This window comes from Ptychodera flava, chromosome 16 (genome assembly GCF_041260155.1).
Source record: "Ptychodera flava strain L36383 chromosome 16, AS_Pfla_20210202, whole genome shotgun sequence".
Lineage (NCBI taxonomy): Eukaryota > Metazoa > Hemichordata > Enteropneusta > Ptychoderidae > Ptychodera > Ptychodera flava.
Window position 1 is genome coordinate 3,121,839 of NC_091943.1, and position 17,600 is coordinate 3,139,438.

The 17,600-nt window shown below is 38.7% G+C and overlaps 1 protein-coding gene across 1 annotated transcript; it reads left to right on the forward strand.

Moving 5' to 3' along the window:
- Nucleotides 1–226: 226 nt before the first annotated feature.
- On the forward strand, nucleotides 227–14,912 carry LOC139152530 (uncharacterized). The gene is made up of 14 exons (XM_070725722.1): nucleotides 227–496; nucleotides 1,748–1,811; nucleotides 2,589–2,866; nucleotides 3,292–3,433; nucleotides 5,217–5,356; nucleotides 6,485–6,568; nucleotides 7,284–7,408; nucleotides 7,935–8,087; nucleotides 8,799–8,933; nucleotides 9,432–9,591; nucleotides 10,138–10,239; nucleotides 11,007–12,121; nucleotides 12,674–12,858; nucleotides 13,833–14,912. The coding sequence occupies exons 1-14, from the start codon at nucleotides 404–406 to the stop codon at nucleotides 14,012–14,014; spliced, it is 2,958 nt and encodes a 985-aa protein (XP_070581823.1). The 5' UTR covers nucleotides 227–403; the 3' UTR covers nucleotides 14,015–14,912.
- The last annotated feature ends 2,688 nt before the right edge of the window (nucleotides 14,913–17,600 follow it).

Below are 17,600 nucleotides of genomic sequence, written 5' to 3' on the forward strand. Positions count from 1 at the left end.
CACAGTATCGACACGTGTCACACTCAAATTCTGCATTTTAACAGACAGTTTTGTGACGATGGTAAACACGATGTCGAGTATAGCTGCGCCAGGCTGTTTACACAGAAAGAAAATTTGGGTCTGTTCGGCAAATGCGGTAGCAACTGACACAGCGGAAACAAAACACCCTAAAGGTGTATCGATTTTAATGTATGCAACAGTCACACTGCGTACTGAATATTCAAATATCATGAAAAGTCGTCCACAAAGGTCCACCATGTTGCTTCCCAGCTGACGGCTCGAGTGCGCGTAAATATTTCGTAGGGATTATCATGTTGGAGGTAAATCTGTACTGTCGGCTAGAAGAGCACCATTTTGACACCGACACTGCTGCTTGCTGGTATTGTAGGGACACGTTGCCACCATGGATATACGCGACGTGACGATTGTCGGTCTCTGCATTTCAGCGTTATTTGGGCTTGTGTTTTGCGAGGAAGAAGGTCACAATGTTACCCCAGTAAGTAATATACTGCTTTTCTAACCTGAAAATCTACGGAGTAGTAACTGCCACAGATGTAAAATCGGAATACGGAAAAAATCTCAGCGCCGTGATTGGACGAGGATCAACAGGTATTCAGGTATTCAGCTGCCTCGCACACAGTTTATTGTTAGACATGTTACACCCGTGTTACGCACGTAATCATTACGTCATGCCCTTCCCTGCTTTCTTAAACCATGGAGGTAGAAGGAGAGACCACAATTAACAAACGTGTAGTTAAATTCAGAAAGGTTTAATTCAGACGAAATTTGAACACTGTCAATGCCTGCCGATGTGACACGTCAAACCGAAATAAACGAGGCGCTTCGTTTTGATGATATGGGCCGACAGGAAGTTTTCATTTTTTGCGAGCCCCTTTCAGAAATATGACCCCTTGTTCGGGAACTTTGTATTCCCGTGTAAGTGCACGTAACGCTTGTGACTTCATGAATAGGTTGTGGATGTTAAGTGGGACTCTTACGATTTCAATGTATAGGGTCTATTTGTGCGACCGACCGTGACGCGATCTGTACATGGCATATTAAATTACAGTAAGAATTTTTGTCCAGTTCCTATCCGAAAAGGCTTTTTGCACACCAACTTATGACAGCATTGGCCGGGATTACCACATTTGCTTATTTAGGCATGCGTGTAACATCACGTTATGACACTATACTTGAAAAGAGACCTAAGTTAAGTATGTACTCACTATTGTGTATTCATATGTAAGCTTACAGGTAAAAACTTGTTTGCTAAAGTATGTAAAAAACTGTACAATGGTTAACGTCACATATTTGAAATGATTTTACAGCACCCATTCAAAAGAAATAGCGCTGTGGCCGGGCCCTTTATCACGTTATGAACTCTTTTCAAGTTGTGAAATTCCGAAATACTTCAAATAACCATGGTAGCGACAAGTCACGGAGCTGATCGTGTTCGCGCAGTCATGAAAGTCTGTGGTGTTTTATTTTGCCAGGCCATTCACCCTCATTAATGTCATATATTGCTTGTAAGTTGTGGCATACACAGTAGAGGGGGAAGACTTTACTGTCTATGGTTGTGGCGAAGGTGCACTTCATGGAGTGTCCCGCAACGCAACGCATGCGTACTGCACCCATGCTGAGAAACGTTTTCGGAGCAACAACTCCGGAGCAGGGGGTGATGTGCACATTAGGGGGAATTTGGCGTTTTCAATTAAAAAAAAACTATTATTTTTGTCTTTGATTACAGTTTCATGAAGCGTTATCAAGCCGAGCTCTGAAGTTTTACTTTGACGTTGAGGAACACAGCAACGGTAAGATACATGCTTCAAACATTTCTGTAAGTTGTGAAAGAGATAGAGTCAGAGAAAGACGAGCAGTCAAATGAGACAAATTTCCTTACCAATATGACGAATAGATGTTGAGTACAAAGTACAATATGATTGAAAGTAAAAAGTATATTTGCGAAACACCTGAACTGGAATATTTATTCTGACGACAGATTGCGTACAGAGATTGTCGGACCGACTTTTTGTTGCCATCGGGGCGTAGGCCGGTCGTTAATTCACGTTCCGACGATCTGAGTCGTACAGCGCAGACGACTGAAAGTTCTCTTCGTTTTGTAAGGACCCCCGAGTTTGTAGAACAGGCACGATTTGGCTTTACTCGAGTCTTTAGATTACAATTGCTGACACGCAATGGACAAAAATGTTCAAATTCGAGAGAATTTGATTTTTCCGGTTTTAGCAGTTTCTGGCAATGTTCATGATGAAATATAGAATTCATTTACGTCACACATAATTAATTCATGACGTAATACTGAGTACTGACAAGATGTCTGTATACTAAAAAATTATGAGTGATAAATTTAGCTTTAACACAATGTCTTTTGACTTTTATTTATTTGACTTTTGACAAGATATGTCAAGAAACGTATGTCTTAGTTTACCACAGACATGTTCAATGTGTAATTGTGAAATTTCCATTACAGAAAAATTCGCAATATATACTAAGTCATATTCAACGACTAATACCCCAAAGAAACAGTCATAAACCACAAGAAAGTTTACTTTTGCCTTCTTTTAAAACAGTTCCGACATACACTTTCGGAGAGCCGCAAAAACGATCAAAGACAGCCAGGGATGTGACGTCATCAGCCCTTCACTACAAGCTGGATGTATTCGGTGAGGAATTCCTCCTCGACCTCGAACCGAACCTTGGCTTGCTGAGTCCCGGATTCCACGTCCAGTACATCACGGGAAACGGATCGTCGTGGCTGGATACGGTGTACGATATCCCCTGTTACCTTGGAAACTCGGCAAATCACAATGACTCCAAGGTTTACGTTGGGATTATGGGTGACCAGCTGGTGAGATATTGTTTTTGTAATGGCTCATCGTCTGAAAATGTCATTGCGCTTATGAATCATCGTGTCTTGTTGTGCGCATGTGTCGATCTATTTCATTTCATCGGGAAATTTGTAAGTTTACGATACGCAAAGATGACGTAATTTCACAAAGTCACTAATATTGTCATGTTTTGCATTCTTATTAGTAATATCGACACGTCTTTTAAAATAAAAGTACCTTTATTTCTAAAGAATAGAAACAAACCCCTCTCTCCCTCACTCCTCTCCCCTCTCTATATCTGTCTATCCCCCTCCCTCCCTCTCTCTCTCCCCCCCTCTCTCTCTCTCTCTCTCTCTCTCTCTCTCTCTCTCTCTCTCTCTCTCTCTCTCTCTCTCTCTCTCTCATATCCCTTTTTAAATATCTGTTATATTCATCATAATTTCAGACTGGGTTCATCCGATATGACAACGTGACACTGGTCATAATACCAGTCCTTGAGGATGATTATAACACGGTTGATGAGCTCTCTGACCAGGAGTACACAAATCCGCATCTTATCTACACACTTGTCAGTGACTCAACACAAGGTAAAGTGTCGATGACACATAGAAAAGTATTCCTATACATTGCGACGGCGGGAAATTATATCCGATAAAATATCCATTCTATATATTATACATGTAACATGTCGGGGGTTTCGAAAGATGGTCGCTGCATAATAAGGCTCACCAAGCGATGGCTTTCGATATTCTTTTTGTCATACAGACATCGTAGTTAGAGTTCAAGAAGTGATGCTGCGCATGACTTGTTCAGCAAAATCTGGATTATTTGCTCTTGAACTGGGACTTGTAAGCGTCTGCTAGGAGCGAGCGTTATTTGAATAACAAATTATTAGCGAGTACAATTGCTCGCTGTTGTCAGAGTCTCTGATCAAGAAATATTTCACCGATGTACCATACACACAACTATTATGGTTTAACGATTTACTTATTGTTTAAGTATTGTTTTACGCAAAATAAGAAAAATTTTAAGTTTCAGTGAACTTCAACAATGTAAATTTATGTCAATCTTTTGGAGATATTTTTTATTTAAAGTTGAATTTCGTTTGTTCTGTGGTTTCGCACTCAACGAAGTTATTTACGTGCAGGACGTTATGAGGCAATTTATGCCCAGAACGTTAAAAAAATAACCCGAGAGTATCCTCTATAGTCAGTACAATGCCAAACGGCAACATGTGTTGGCGTGACTCATAGGAACCAATCACAGCTGTGCACTTGTGAAATTACATATTTATTTGCAGTAAATTATTGCGCAGGGCATTGCCTGTGTGATTGAAACGATACCGTTTCTTAGGCAATCTAAAATTTTACCGTAAAGTGTAGTACGCGAGGATGTCCAATAGCGACGGCGAGGGGAATAAACTTCACACACTGCATGTGCTGAGTCGAGTTTGAACGTTTAGCTTTGCCTTGGATAGAATGTACAACGTTGACGTCATTGTTTTTTGTGTTATTATCATAACCAGGAACGCCATGTGATGACTATTTGAAAACCTTGTGATTTTTTTTGTAACTTGACAAGCTGACGCCTTCTCAACTAATCCGCTGAAAGCACGGTTTAATAATCGATCTTATAATTTTACACCTCAAATTAATTATTTGAATTGAATCATAGTCTGTTGAAAGTTTGCATGGTGAAAACGGAAGGTGACAATTATCAATTCATATCAACACAATCCTTGCAAGTTACTCGGCTTTGAAGCTTCTCTTTCGCCTGACTGAACTATACACGGTACATCTATATACACGGTACATCTATATAGACTTATCTACATTTTAATCCTTTGTAAAGGAAGTTCATAAAATACAACGACAGAAGAGGGTAAATATTTGTTTTAGTTAACTTTCCTCTCGCAATGAATTTAACTTAATAAGTTAGTTCGTAATTTTGACAAGTCGAATTGTTGCTTCAGGATGCTCTATTTGCTTATTTGCTCAGAATAAAGAATATGCATGAATTATGGAACCGCGGGTGCAAGATGATCTAGCATAATACGATTGAGCATACAACAACAAGGACATTGTAGGCCGCTTCAATCCGTCGACAGGGGGGATTTGATGTTTTCAAAGATCACCAGGATATAAAAAGACTTGCGACAACCTCGCTGTTCTTGCAAAAGAAAAATGCGTGTTTGCAGTAATACTGTGTTTCTTATTCAGCCTTTACAGTCGAAAGTCACCATCGCTATTTAGAACCTGTAGAACCTTGGGTCTGAGGATTTCTGTCTCGCACACCCAACAATCCGTAAGCTAGTGTCAATCTGTCGCTGATCTCATTGAAGCGTAGATCTCTCTGTTTCCTCTCGAATAGATCCAATTCAAGACAAAGTCAGAGTGCAGAGAAGTGCCTATGAACCCAACTATTTGGAATTGGCATTAGTTGCCGATCCAAGTATGTATTCGCATCATGGCGACGACACTGCAGAATATATTCTTATGATGTTGAATGGAGTGAGTATTTCATGTCCCTGTTAACAGCATTTTGTGAAGGCCACGGGTGCAGTATCTCTTATTTTGCTGCCATTACAATGCTTATTCCTTCTATGATTACAAAAAGCGACTTTTCGTGTTTTAAATTTCGCAAGCTTTGTAAGTAATGCGGTTTGCTTCAGGAGTAATATGCAATGAAGCCCATAATCACTTTGGAAAAGTAGAGCTAACAAAAAGGCGAAGTAAGTAAATTCTTTAAGTCAACTCAGATTTTCGAAAGTGGTTTTAAAAGACTCACCCAAAAATTAACACAAAGTCAATTTCACTTAGTTGACAGTGCTAACATACACCATACTCATGCCCGTATACGGGTACCGTTTTACGTCATGACCGCATATACTTCAATGTTTGTATTATATGAATACTGTATGGAAGTTTCTTGTCGCAGTCATAGATTTAGCGATAGAATATCGCTGATGACAAAACAATTGCGGGAAAAATTTAAAGTGTGGGATTTTTTTTCTTTCTTGTTGTTTTTTAACTTTTGCGCGACAGCCAAAACAAAGAATTACTAAACCCTGGCCTAATAACAATATACGTTTTAACGTTGAAATGTTTCCTAAAGGGACAAAAGCTGTGACTCTCGATTATACTGTCACTACTTTTTAGATTACATGTTCTTATTTATGTCCTTACAGTTCGTCAAAATACAAAATATTAACCATCTCAACATGTCACACATTTGTGTGCAATTCGCAATATTGTTGATCTAGATAAATCCTAGTGTACGGACTTAATAAAATTCAAACGACAACAATAGCATGGAACTTTACTCCAAAACAGTCTGTGTTGACAGGTTGTAAACTGGACTCTTCGATACGATTTCGGGAGTAAAATGAGTTACTGTATTTTACAAACAATGACATTTGGGAAAGACGTCAGAAGTTACAGGTTGTGAAAGTTTGATGACGCGGTAGTATTTGATTTTTTTGCAATTAAGTACATTCGGTGCCGTTGTCCCGTTTTTTCAAAACTTTTTGCAGCTTCATCAACAAGATTTCGTCACCTATTGACTTAAAAGTCTGCAGAATTTCTCACAAATATGCACTCCAAGCTACGCTGACACATATTTTGTTAATCTGCTTCCAGGTTGCGGGATTGTACGCAGATCCGTCGCTTGGTGTTGACATCACCCTCTTCGTGTCAAAGATCACCATCCTTACAGAAGGAGATGTAAGTATTCTTATCTAAGTATTACAACTTAAGATCCTTCGTTACAGGAATGCCAAACCCTTGAGCCCTCTTCACTTATCTTAACGTTTGACTGGATTTTCGAACAATATATGTTGCTATATCATCGCATAATTGGACATCAGCGACATTAAGGTTGTACGTGTCTCGAAGTTGAAAGATTGCTCCAATTTCAGGGTCTGAATATCTATCCTAAAGACGCATTCTGCCCTAAAAAATCTAAGGCACCTTATGTTTTCTTATCAGGAGCTAGGTTTTTGTAAAAAAAGTTAACTTGTAACCTGTTGCGAACTAGTATTCTCAAAAACTATGAGCTGCTCATCTTTTATCTATATATCACGTGACTCCAAAGCCACTAAGGTGACACAACCTGTCATTCTGACCGTGTTTGATCGATTTGATTGCACCAGATGTAGGGTAGGAAAGGCGACCAATAGAGCAGCCAAACAATAATATGGGGATCAAACACCAGTTTGATTTCTACATCTGATCTGAATCAGACTTTAAACTGATGTAAACTGAAGATGTATAGATATAGGTCAATGAGGAATCGTAAACAAAATAACAACTGTAAAGAGCTCGTGTTACCTTAAGGCACCTCTAAACAGACATTTTTGCTGGTCGCGTGATGCAATATCTCGATTGTATGCGTACACGTATTTTATAAGGATGATCTTTTTATTTTTAATTTTATTAGCCTAACTTGTACGTTGACCCAAACTCCGACGAAGCGCTCAAGAACTTCCGCGACTGGATGAGGCCGAAGTACGTTGAAGACGACAACGATCCCATGCACTTCGACGCCGCAGCTTTGATTACCAGGTAAAACAATACCACGAATAAGCATATAAAAATATGACGAATACTGCGAAAATAGTCTTTACGCATACCAGCTGACGCTACTTCACTATTGTTAAAGACGATTTAATTTCCGTCGCTTGGACAATAACTCCATCATTAGCACAGTTTTTAATCCTTTGTCTAAATTCGAATGTCCCTGATTTAAGATTAATCACCATTCGATGTTTATTTCAAATCATATAGATACTGATTTTGTTACGTTTGTATCTTCCTTTTACCACAGTTTTGCCTTATTAGAAGTCAAATATTATTGCAATATGAACGCATTGAAATAAATTAAATTTCAAAGGTTGCTACTGGCATTATGTTTTTATCGTACATAAAACATTATTACTAATATAATCAAGAAGAGCGTTACTTTTCATTAATATTAAATGAAGTTGTAAATATACATAATATAATGTATGCATGCTTGATATCCATGGGATCTTTGGAAATCGCAACTCTCACTTTCTCCGTTTCATGAGCACTTCTTTCAAATTCACAGGGTTGATTTATACAGTGGCGATGACAACAATTACCAAAACACTGGTCTGGGTTACAAATGGGGTGCCTGTGACCCCGAGGCTATGTACTCCGTCAACGAAGATCACGGTCCGATGGCGTTGGTACTCACGTTGGCACATGAACTTGGACACAAGTAAGTCTGAACATCCGTAAACATGGCAACGTTTGCATCGGCGTGGGGACAAACATAGCTCTTTAACTCGAGCCATCAGGAGGGCGTTGAAGCTTAGCGTTTGACAGCCGAAAAAAAAAAAATTAAGGATATTTCATTGGATAGATTCACACAAATGCCCACAAAAAGGAAATAAGCTTATTGGTCAGATAAACACATCATGCAACTTAAGGTAGTATGCACCTCGAAAGTGAAAGACTTAAACTTTTGCTCAAGCTTTCCTTAAGGACTCTTTCCACCATTCTCTTTCAAAATCAACAATAAAAAAATAGGGGTCACAGTGCAATTTTTGGTACTAGAGAAACAAATAACCCAAGATTTACGGATATCTAAAATTCAAAATGGCAACCATCCCCGTGTTAACTCTATGGAAAAAAATACGAATTTCGAAAAAACTAAGTCGGTGAAAATTTCCCTTACACCAAGAGCTTTAAAATGAACCCCCACAAGTGTTATATCAGAAAAAACTGTAAAAGAGTCCGAAAATCTGTCCCCGAGGCGCGTCCTATCTTAAGTACCAACATTGTGGCGATGTTCAATTTCTTCTTAGGATGAAATTGCTTTCCTTCACATACATGATTGTGAAAGATGCGGGTCTGTACAGACCGCATTTTTCATGTTTACAGCTCACATTAAACAGGTTTTTTTTGTTTAATTGAATCAATTCGGCAGCTTGGGGATGCGACATGACGGAAACTTGAACGACTGTCCGGACAATACCTATATAATGACCGGCTATCCTGTTGGTGGTTCAAATGCGGTCAAGTGGTCATCGTGTAGCAGAGATGCCGTCATTGATTTCCTGAAGTGAGTCTGTCTTACTTGAGCTAGCAGCACACCAGCCTAAAGTCTGTCAACAAATGAATAAGTACCGCCTACTGTATGCCAGGAACCCTTAATACTATCCGTCTGGCCCATAAAGATTTTATTCATAAGTTGACATTTAGGGATATGTTAATGATACAACCGACAAACGACAGCTGTTTGAGGTATTTGTAGCGGAAGACAAAAATCATTATGACCGATTAAAATATCACATTGTATTTTTAGCCTTACGGGCTTAGAGTTAAAATTCAATATGTTTTACCACAGGAAGGAGCAGACGAGACTTTGTTACATAAATCTTCAAGTTATTTTCTGCCGTTCAATATTTTAACCCGGCGTTTTACCCATAGCTTTTACTATTCCAAAAACTTTATACGCCAACAATGGTCTTGATTTCCGTTCGCAAATATTTTTGACTACTTTTGCCATATTTAGGCTTGGTACACGATCAGGGAGTAATTTTTCGTTTTGTTTCCTCAGCTCCGACAAGTCATTTTGCCTCCGCGACTATCCATCATCACCGGAAGTCTTGAAAGTTGAACCCAACAAACCGGCGCCCGGTTTAATATACGACAGTGACGAACAGTGCCGGATGGTCTATAGTTACGATGCCGAAGAATGCATTGAAATCACTGGCCAGGTGCTCAATTTGCCTAATATTCATGTAATGGTAATGGGTATTTATTCTGAAAATGGTGTAGCATTGCAAGTGCTTACTAGATGGAACAAGTTATAGCGACCAAAATGTTACAGCACTGCATATCTGAATATTGAACACTTTGAAAATGTATAATATTACAACTTTGGTAATGCCAGTGACGCCATCGCGCATCTGTCTAACATATTACTGATAATGTATCCGATTATACAGTATTGTAGCCCCAAAATGTTTTCTACAAGTACAAGACTCAAAAGCAAACTTTACACTCTATAATCACACTCTGTTTCGCCTCTTGTACTCAGTTGTGCAGTTTCCTTTCATCCATAATGGCCCGGGAGAGGGTACATTTTTGCGTAAATAACATGTATTTGTTCTTTGGGCGTATACATATAAGAGCTGTAGCTCTAGTGACAATTGAAACTGATGAACTTGCAGTTTCTTTTCTTGTCACTTTCATGTCTGTCTTTCGTTTCCAATGACTATTTAGTCCCTTATGAAAAATAATGAAAAGTAAATTTCCTTTAGGCGAAATGCGAAGAGCTGAAGTGTTTAGTTCCGTCGCAGAGTTCGTACTGTATAGGTGATTCCAGACCGCCACTGGACGGAACATCATGCGGCTATGGACAGGTAGATAAGTGTTTCAATGTCTTGGATTTATAGTGTTTGTCTTATCTCTCATGCACATTGACGATGATGGACAAAGTTTTTCCAAAATTGTGAATGACAACCGTCTTTGGAGTAACCTGAAATATCACCGTGCCTTCATCAGAAATTCATCTTTTGCCGCTTGTTTGTTTGGCTTTTTATGTTTGCCAGGGTACTAGATTGATGACGACACAGGCCAGTTATTTGCATATTAAGCTGGTCAGTCCACTAGTGAACTATTTTATAGTATTTGTTTGTGAATGAGAGAACTGGCACACAAGTTAGTGAACTAGTTACTAATAGATGATTAGTTGGTCTTAGTCAGTCAGTCAATCTGGAAGTTATTCATTCTTCATTGTTATTTAATTCACAATTAGTTAGTTCATTACACTGCAATTTTGATGATTAAATGTTTGTTTGTTTACAAGCTGGTCAGTTCATTAGCTAGTCAGTCGGTTTTGACAGTTAGTTGCCCCTATAAAACCTATTGGCAATAATGTGATTTTTTAAAATTTTAGTATCGTTTTGTTTAGTTTTGTTTACACTGGATTGTCCCACAGTTTTTTGTATTGCACTGTATCGTTATGGATTGCTGTGTATCATACTGTACTGTGTATATTTCCAATTTAGAGCCCTTAGACAAACAAGCTTCTTTAGGGAAGTTTACCGGGCTAACCTCCTTAATTAAGATTCACTAATTCAAAATAATGAATTTAGCAAAGTTGAACTCTTTACATTTACCTCCACAGTGGTGTATGAGTGGATTCTGTGTCCAGAAACCGGTCTTGGAAGAAGGTGAGGAAGGATTTGAGCCAGACGAAGAGGAAGACGAGTTTCTGGACGAAAATGACAGTTGGATGGAAGACTCAGACGATGATTTCTACGGAGATGAAGATTTATTTACTGATGGAAACGAAAATCCTGCTCCTCAAACAGATGAATATGGAAACCCTATTTATCCCCAAGATCCTTACGAAACCCCAGTAAACCAGCAAACAGATGAATATGGAAACCCAATCAACCAAGAAACAGACCAGTATGGCAACCCAGTAAGCCAGCAAACAGACCAGTACGGCAACCCAATCGTTCCACAAACAGATGAATATGGAAACCCAATCAACCAAGAAACAGACCAGTATGGCAACCCAGTAAGCCAGCAAACAGATGAATATGGAAACCCAATCGTTCCACAAACAGATGAATATGGAAACCCAATCAACCAAGAAACAGACCAGTATGGCAACCCAATAAGCCAGCAAACAGATGAATATGGAAACCCAATCGTTCCACAAACAGATGAATATGGAAACCCAATCAACCAAGAAACAGACCAGTATGGAAACCCAATCAACCAAGAAACAGACCAGTATGGCAACCCAATAAACCAGCAAACAGACCAATATGGAAACCCAATCAACCAAGAAACAGACCAGTATGGAAACCCAATCAACCAAGAAACAGACCAGTATGGAAACCCAATCAACCAAGAAACAGACCAGTATGGCAACCCAGTAAGCCAGCAAACTGATGAATATGGAAACCCAATCGTTCCACAAACAGATGAATATGGAAACCCAATCAACCAAGAAACAGACCAGTACGGAAACCCTGTTAACCAGGGTACGGATATTTATGGCAACCCCCTGAATCCAGGAGAAGATCAGTACGGAAACCCAACTGACTCCAAAACAGACATATATGGAAACCCAATTAACCCCGATGAAAACCCGTTTGATCAGCAGACGGACATTTACGGCAATCCGGTTAACACCGGAGAGGAACAGTTTGGGTACACTGACGAAGGCAGTCCCACAGATGAACCAGTAAACCCGGCAACTCAGTTAATTGAAAGATTTGAAATAGGGTAAGTATTCCAAAATAACATCAGGTTCGCTGGCAAACTATCCTCTCTTGCTTGACGGATTCGTTTGTTCTTACAACGAAAGTTCGCTTGTTCCTTGACTCTACATCAAATTTTTGTTTATCATACCAATGCTAACCTAACAACATCCAAAATACATGCAGTCTGTTTAACCAACATTTCACTTATCTTAAAGTCCAAATCATATTTTACACTATTAATTCAGCTCTCTGCCGGTGGAACGCCATTTCAGGATACTTTGTCACTACAAATTTGCATATCTCCATATATGGTGAGGCGTGTCAGCCAAGGTTGCTCCCGAACCTCCGATAGTCGGTGACTTAATGGGCCCGATGAAAAATCGATGTAATGATAGGATTGGTGACTTTAAGTACGGGCTATACACAGTATCGTAATGTGCAGTGTGTCTTCACAACAAACTGTGGATTTTAGCAATGCGGTAACTAGGTTTCGCAAGTTTGGACCACTTCGTTAAGAACAGTGAGAGGCGTTATTCCGCCAAACTGAAAATACGTTTCTTTCACTTACTTGTAGATGGTTTGTCGGTGAATTTGGAGAATGCAGCGCCCCGTGTGATGGTGGAAACCGAACCAGACAGGTTGTCTGTGCTCTGCATAACTCCACTTACCCAATCCCATTGGAGGAAGAGCTCTGCCTCCGCGATGTTCCAGAGAAACCTTCTACCACTGAGGAGTGCAATATGCATTCCTGCTTCATGAGTAAGAGTTGCTACAGTCATCTCCTGTGAATTATGTCCTCCCTTCCTCTTACACAAATATTGCGTTAATCCAATAGGATTCTAATGAGATTTCTGTAAAATAATCGGCCGTTATCGTGAGTCATTGTTGAAAATTACCATTGAAATCACGCCAATTGTCAAAGCGGAGTCCTATTGGTTCTGGTGGGACTTTGTCCGATAGGAGTTTATCCTCTCTCTCTCTCTCTCTCTCTCTCTCTCTCTCTCTCTCTCTCTCTCTCTGATCTGAAGTAAATCTAATTTAAAAAAACAGTATTTATACAAATTTATACAAAAATTATGTAATTGACGTAATAGCGCTGATCGCAAATGACGTCACTGTTCTCTGTCATTAATATGCATAAATACATATTTGTCCGCATTTTCCGCATCGACGACGAAAATGTTACCTGCGAGTGTTAGAATGGCTATTTAGCGTAACACTTATTCGTATGAACCGATGACTAAGACTACAAGCTGCAACAACAGCCGCGCATACAAACACAAATTTTGTCCGAATTTCAGCATATCTGTCCAAAAGTCGCGCGCGTGCAGCTATATTTAGTGACAAACCCGAAATCGCGATCAACGCTATTTCAAATTATTTCTATCTGTGGGTTGTAAGCAAAGCTTTTACTGACGTACCACTTTTATTCGTCATCACAAACGGTACAAATACCTAATGAAATTGAAAAAAAATCAAAAGAGCTAATTTTTACCTTTAAAGAATCCACGATATATTTCTTTAACTTAAAATTAGACGTCTTCGACAAAAAGATCCGAAATGTAAATACCATCGAACTGTTGGGCCGGTGTAATCACTAATGCAAAAGTGTTGTGCAAAGCTATAAATTTAAAATGCTCTGAATATTATCTGTATCTGGCTTATTGATCTCACATCCGATTTTGAAAGTTTATGTTACTAATCTTTCAAAATTTATTTCTTGCTCACAACAGACAACTTCCTTTTGAAGAATGACACTATGAAATTCGGAACCATAGTGATCGGGCTTGCCTTTCTCGTGATTGCGTCCTTAATGGTTTTTATTGGCATATACAGAAGATACAAGCCGCTGGCTTTCTCAAAATCGCACAGGTATGCCAAGCTATCGACTGAGCTGGACGGGTCCGATATATAGACTTGATGTAATAATTGCTCCGAGTCTTTTTGCGTGAAATCATCGTTTCTGTGAAGACCTATTGGAAGTGCAGTTTTCTACCGGCTAGCTTCACATGCAGACATCATATTCTGGACTTCCCCCAGGACTGGAGCAAAATTTTAAAATATTGCGTGTCTCGTCTAACTTAAAGAAATTTAAAGAAAGAAAATATGGTTTGAACCAAGCAAGTTTACCTCTGCGTCAGTATTAGTTTGTCATAATTGCTTGCAATCTTCGTATGTCACTAATCGCTGTATTTTTTTCACGCGAGGGCCAAAATTTACAACCTAGAGCAAACTGATTAAGTTATTATTTAAACTACTTAAGATTTACTTTTAACAGTCTTCAATTTTAGGTTTGTTTTATCTGTATAGCATAAAGATGCATCCATCCTGAATAGCTTTATAGTTGTTACTTTAGGGATATACCTTGCAAGTTTTTTAGGAACACAATTGTCCATACAAGCTTTGTTATTTTATGCAATATTGTCGGATTGGCAACTCTCTGTTCCGATTGCTACTGTGGACGAAGGTTAAGTTCTTGTATTGTAACTTTCGATGAAAAGGGGATGTAACATTCGCATGACATTACAGAAGCAATCCACGTTGTTTACAGTAAATGTTTCCCTTTCCATACTCTTTGCTATTGACAATCTCCAGTTGGCAATATGTCTTGTGTTTATATGGACTTAGAACCACCATATATTTTGACAAATTGTCTGAAATAATTTGTCATCTAGTGTGTCGAGAATATTTTTTATTTCATCAAGGTTTTAGGTTTTTCGATGAAGATAATAGGCGCTATAAGCTTACATAGTTTACTTAAGCAATTTTCCGATCTACAGGAATTAAAAATAAATAACATCGTCATTTTTAAATACCAACTTAGTAGTAAATTCTTCAGTAGATGAAAAATATATGAAAAATTGAAATAACTAATTGTGCAGTATTGATGTCGCAATCTCTCGTTTGAAATTGAAGCAATAACTTTTTCCAACTATACAGTTTCTTTTAAACGTATATACGGTGTATTGAGCTAAGTTTCTTTCAACTACTATAAAGGGCAAAAGGACAGCTTTTACAACATTTGGGTACATGAAAGGGCTGGCATATTTAATTTTACATAAATACTAGTAGGAAGACTATTTTAATGTAGAATTCGTCTTGGGGACGGTTAGTCTGACTCTCGAATTTTACAGAACTTTCTGGTCTACCTTCTGCAGGGGCTTATTTTACAGTTCTTGGAGAAAGAAAAGTTTTCACCGTCTTAGTTTTTTCGAAAATCAAAAATGCTATTTTTCCCCATAGAGTTAACACAGGGGTGGCAGCCATCTTGAATTTCAAACATCGGCAAATGTTGGGTAATTCGTTTCTCTAGTATCGAAATTTGCAAGGTGGCCACAAATTTTTATTCTTGATTTGGTAAGAGAACGTTTGAAAGTTTCATTGAAACTTTCAAAGCCTGAGCAGAAGTGTAAGTCTTTCGCTTTTGAAGCGTGTATTACCTTAAGAATGGGAATGACAAACATCCGCACCAATTGGGTTGGTAGAGTGTAGGCCTGCACATTTGCCGTATAAAGTGGTGCCTGTTTCACCGCTTCTCAATACCAATGCCATATGTTGTGGAGGCTAAACAAAGAACTTTACATATTTAGATGCAATGTCTTGACGTTTTGTCGCATTTTTTACATTTCAGAAATGTTTTGGTTTCAGGGAATTCTGCAATAAACGCATATGTACTGATTTTATATCATATAAATAAATAAATAAATAAATAAATAAATAAATAAATAAATAAATAAATAAATATAAACAGAGTGATTAACTAAGTACATGTTTTACATTTAATTTAAGATTCAGTGTAGTGTGATTTGAATACGGTCGGTCCGTTAGCCACTGCATACACAGGCGAACTAGACATTAATAGTCGAAAAATATGATATTATTTTCGTTATTATTAAAAACGATAAATCGTAATTATGAAACATTGATATCACTAAGACCAAGTTAGTATTTCATCTGGGTTGAGCTTCCTTCTTGCGTAACAGGACTGGATAAAAACACTACGTATGTGTAGTATGAGTTGTGTTTAAATTTGGCATAGGCGGCCAGGGCGTGCAATATACAGCGTTTACAGGCAAGCCTTGCCACTTCGATGCCTGGTATGCATGTTTTTTTACACACACTAAATGTTTTCATGTCATTAACAGGAAGGAACCTAATGACTGGATTGTTTGTAATAGCGTGCCTGACTTTAATTTGGATGTGTGTGAGTCAATAGCCATCTGGTCGTAAAGACATTATTTGCACCCCAGACTGGTGATAGTAATCTGTCTCAAGGCTTACATGTCAGATATATTTCAGTGTCAGTTTTCGGTTGTTTATCCTGTACAAACAATCCAGTCATAAAGTTCCTTCCTGTTAATGATATGAAAACGTTTGGTCTGTGTGAAAAAACATGCATACCACGCATCGAAGTGGCAAGGCTTGCCTGTAAGCGCTGTACTAGGGAACTCCTCCAGTATATTGGACGCCCTGGCCGGCCAGCCGGCCACCGTCTATGTCATACACAAATCATACACATACAGCGTTTATATCGAGTGCTGCTCCGCAGAAATGAAGCTCAACCCTGATTGCTCTGCATGGCAGGGCTGTGTGTTACCGGCGTTATACGGCCTCTGTGGTGGGAGGCCGTATAACGCCGGTAACACACAGCCCTGCCATGCAGAGCTAAACCCGGATGAAATACTAACTTGGTTTTAGTGATATCAATGTTTCATCTTATTATTTTTAATAATTATAAATATAAATGTCTAGTTCGCCTGTGTGCATACTTTAGAAAGCTGGAGGCCGCAGTCGTGTCCAGTAATACGATCGGAGCATTTTTTGAATAAATGGCATATAAGGTATTTGAGAGACATTAGCTACAAGGTTTAATGATATTTTAGTAATGCTGTTCAACAATAGCAAACGTATTTTCTTTCTCTTCTCCCTAAAGTGTGTTCAAATACAAAGTATAATCCGTGTCGACAAAATGTACACTCAGCATTGTTATTCTTGACAAATGAATTCTAGTTCCGATAAAAATATAGCTGTCAACACTATAAATGATTTATCCATGATTCATCGAGTAGAACTAGAAAATGTTTCATAGTCGGGACAAATACTCAAACACATGAAACTTTACAGCGAATTTAACTCTGAGGGCTATGTTGATGTTTGAAAGTTGTTTTTGTTAATTTTGAAGTATTTGAAAGGCTATGCGTACAAGCATCGGCCTGCACCTTTACTGTAAATACGTTAAAATAGCGGTCGACAATGCATGCCGTCAGCCCCCTTTTAGGGACCGCCACACATGGAAGACATTGCATATCACCTCAACTCTGCTCTAACGAAAGTTTGTGAGTGCAGAAATTCGAAATACTGATATGAATTTTTCCAAAACGAGACAGATTTGTTTGAAGTGTAAACTGTTGATGACATGTTTTGTTGAACGACTAACGGTGATTGAGTACCTCACGTATACATGGTAGCATACAGTTTTTTGCTAATGTATATGCACGATA

Excerpts from the sequence above, each read along its gene's own strand:
- LOC139152530 (XM_070725722.1), top strand. The coding sequence starts at position 404 with ATGGATATACGCGACGTGACGATTGTCGGTCTCTGCATTTCAGCGTTA. Across the intron at positions 5,357-6,484 it reads TTCTTATGATGTTGAATGGA|GTTGCGGGATTGTACGCAGA; the intron begins GTGAGTATTTCA and ends ATCTGCTTCCAG. Across the intron at positions 10,240-11,006 it reads CATCATGCGGCTATGGACAG|TGGTGTATGAGTGGATTCTG; the intron begins GTAGATAAGTGT and ends TTACCTCCACAG.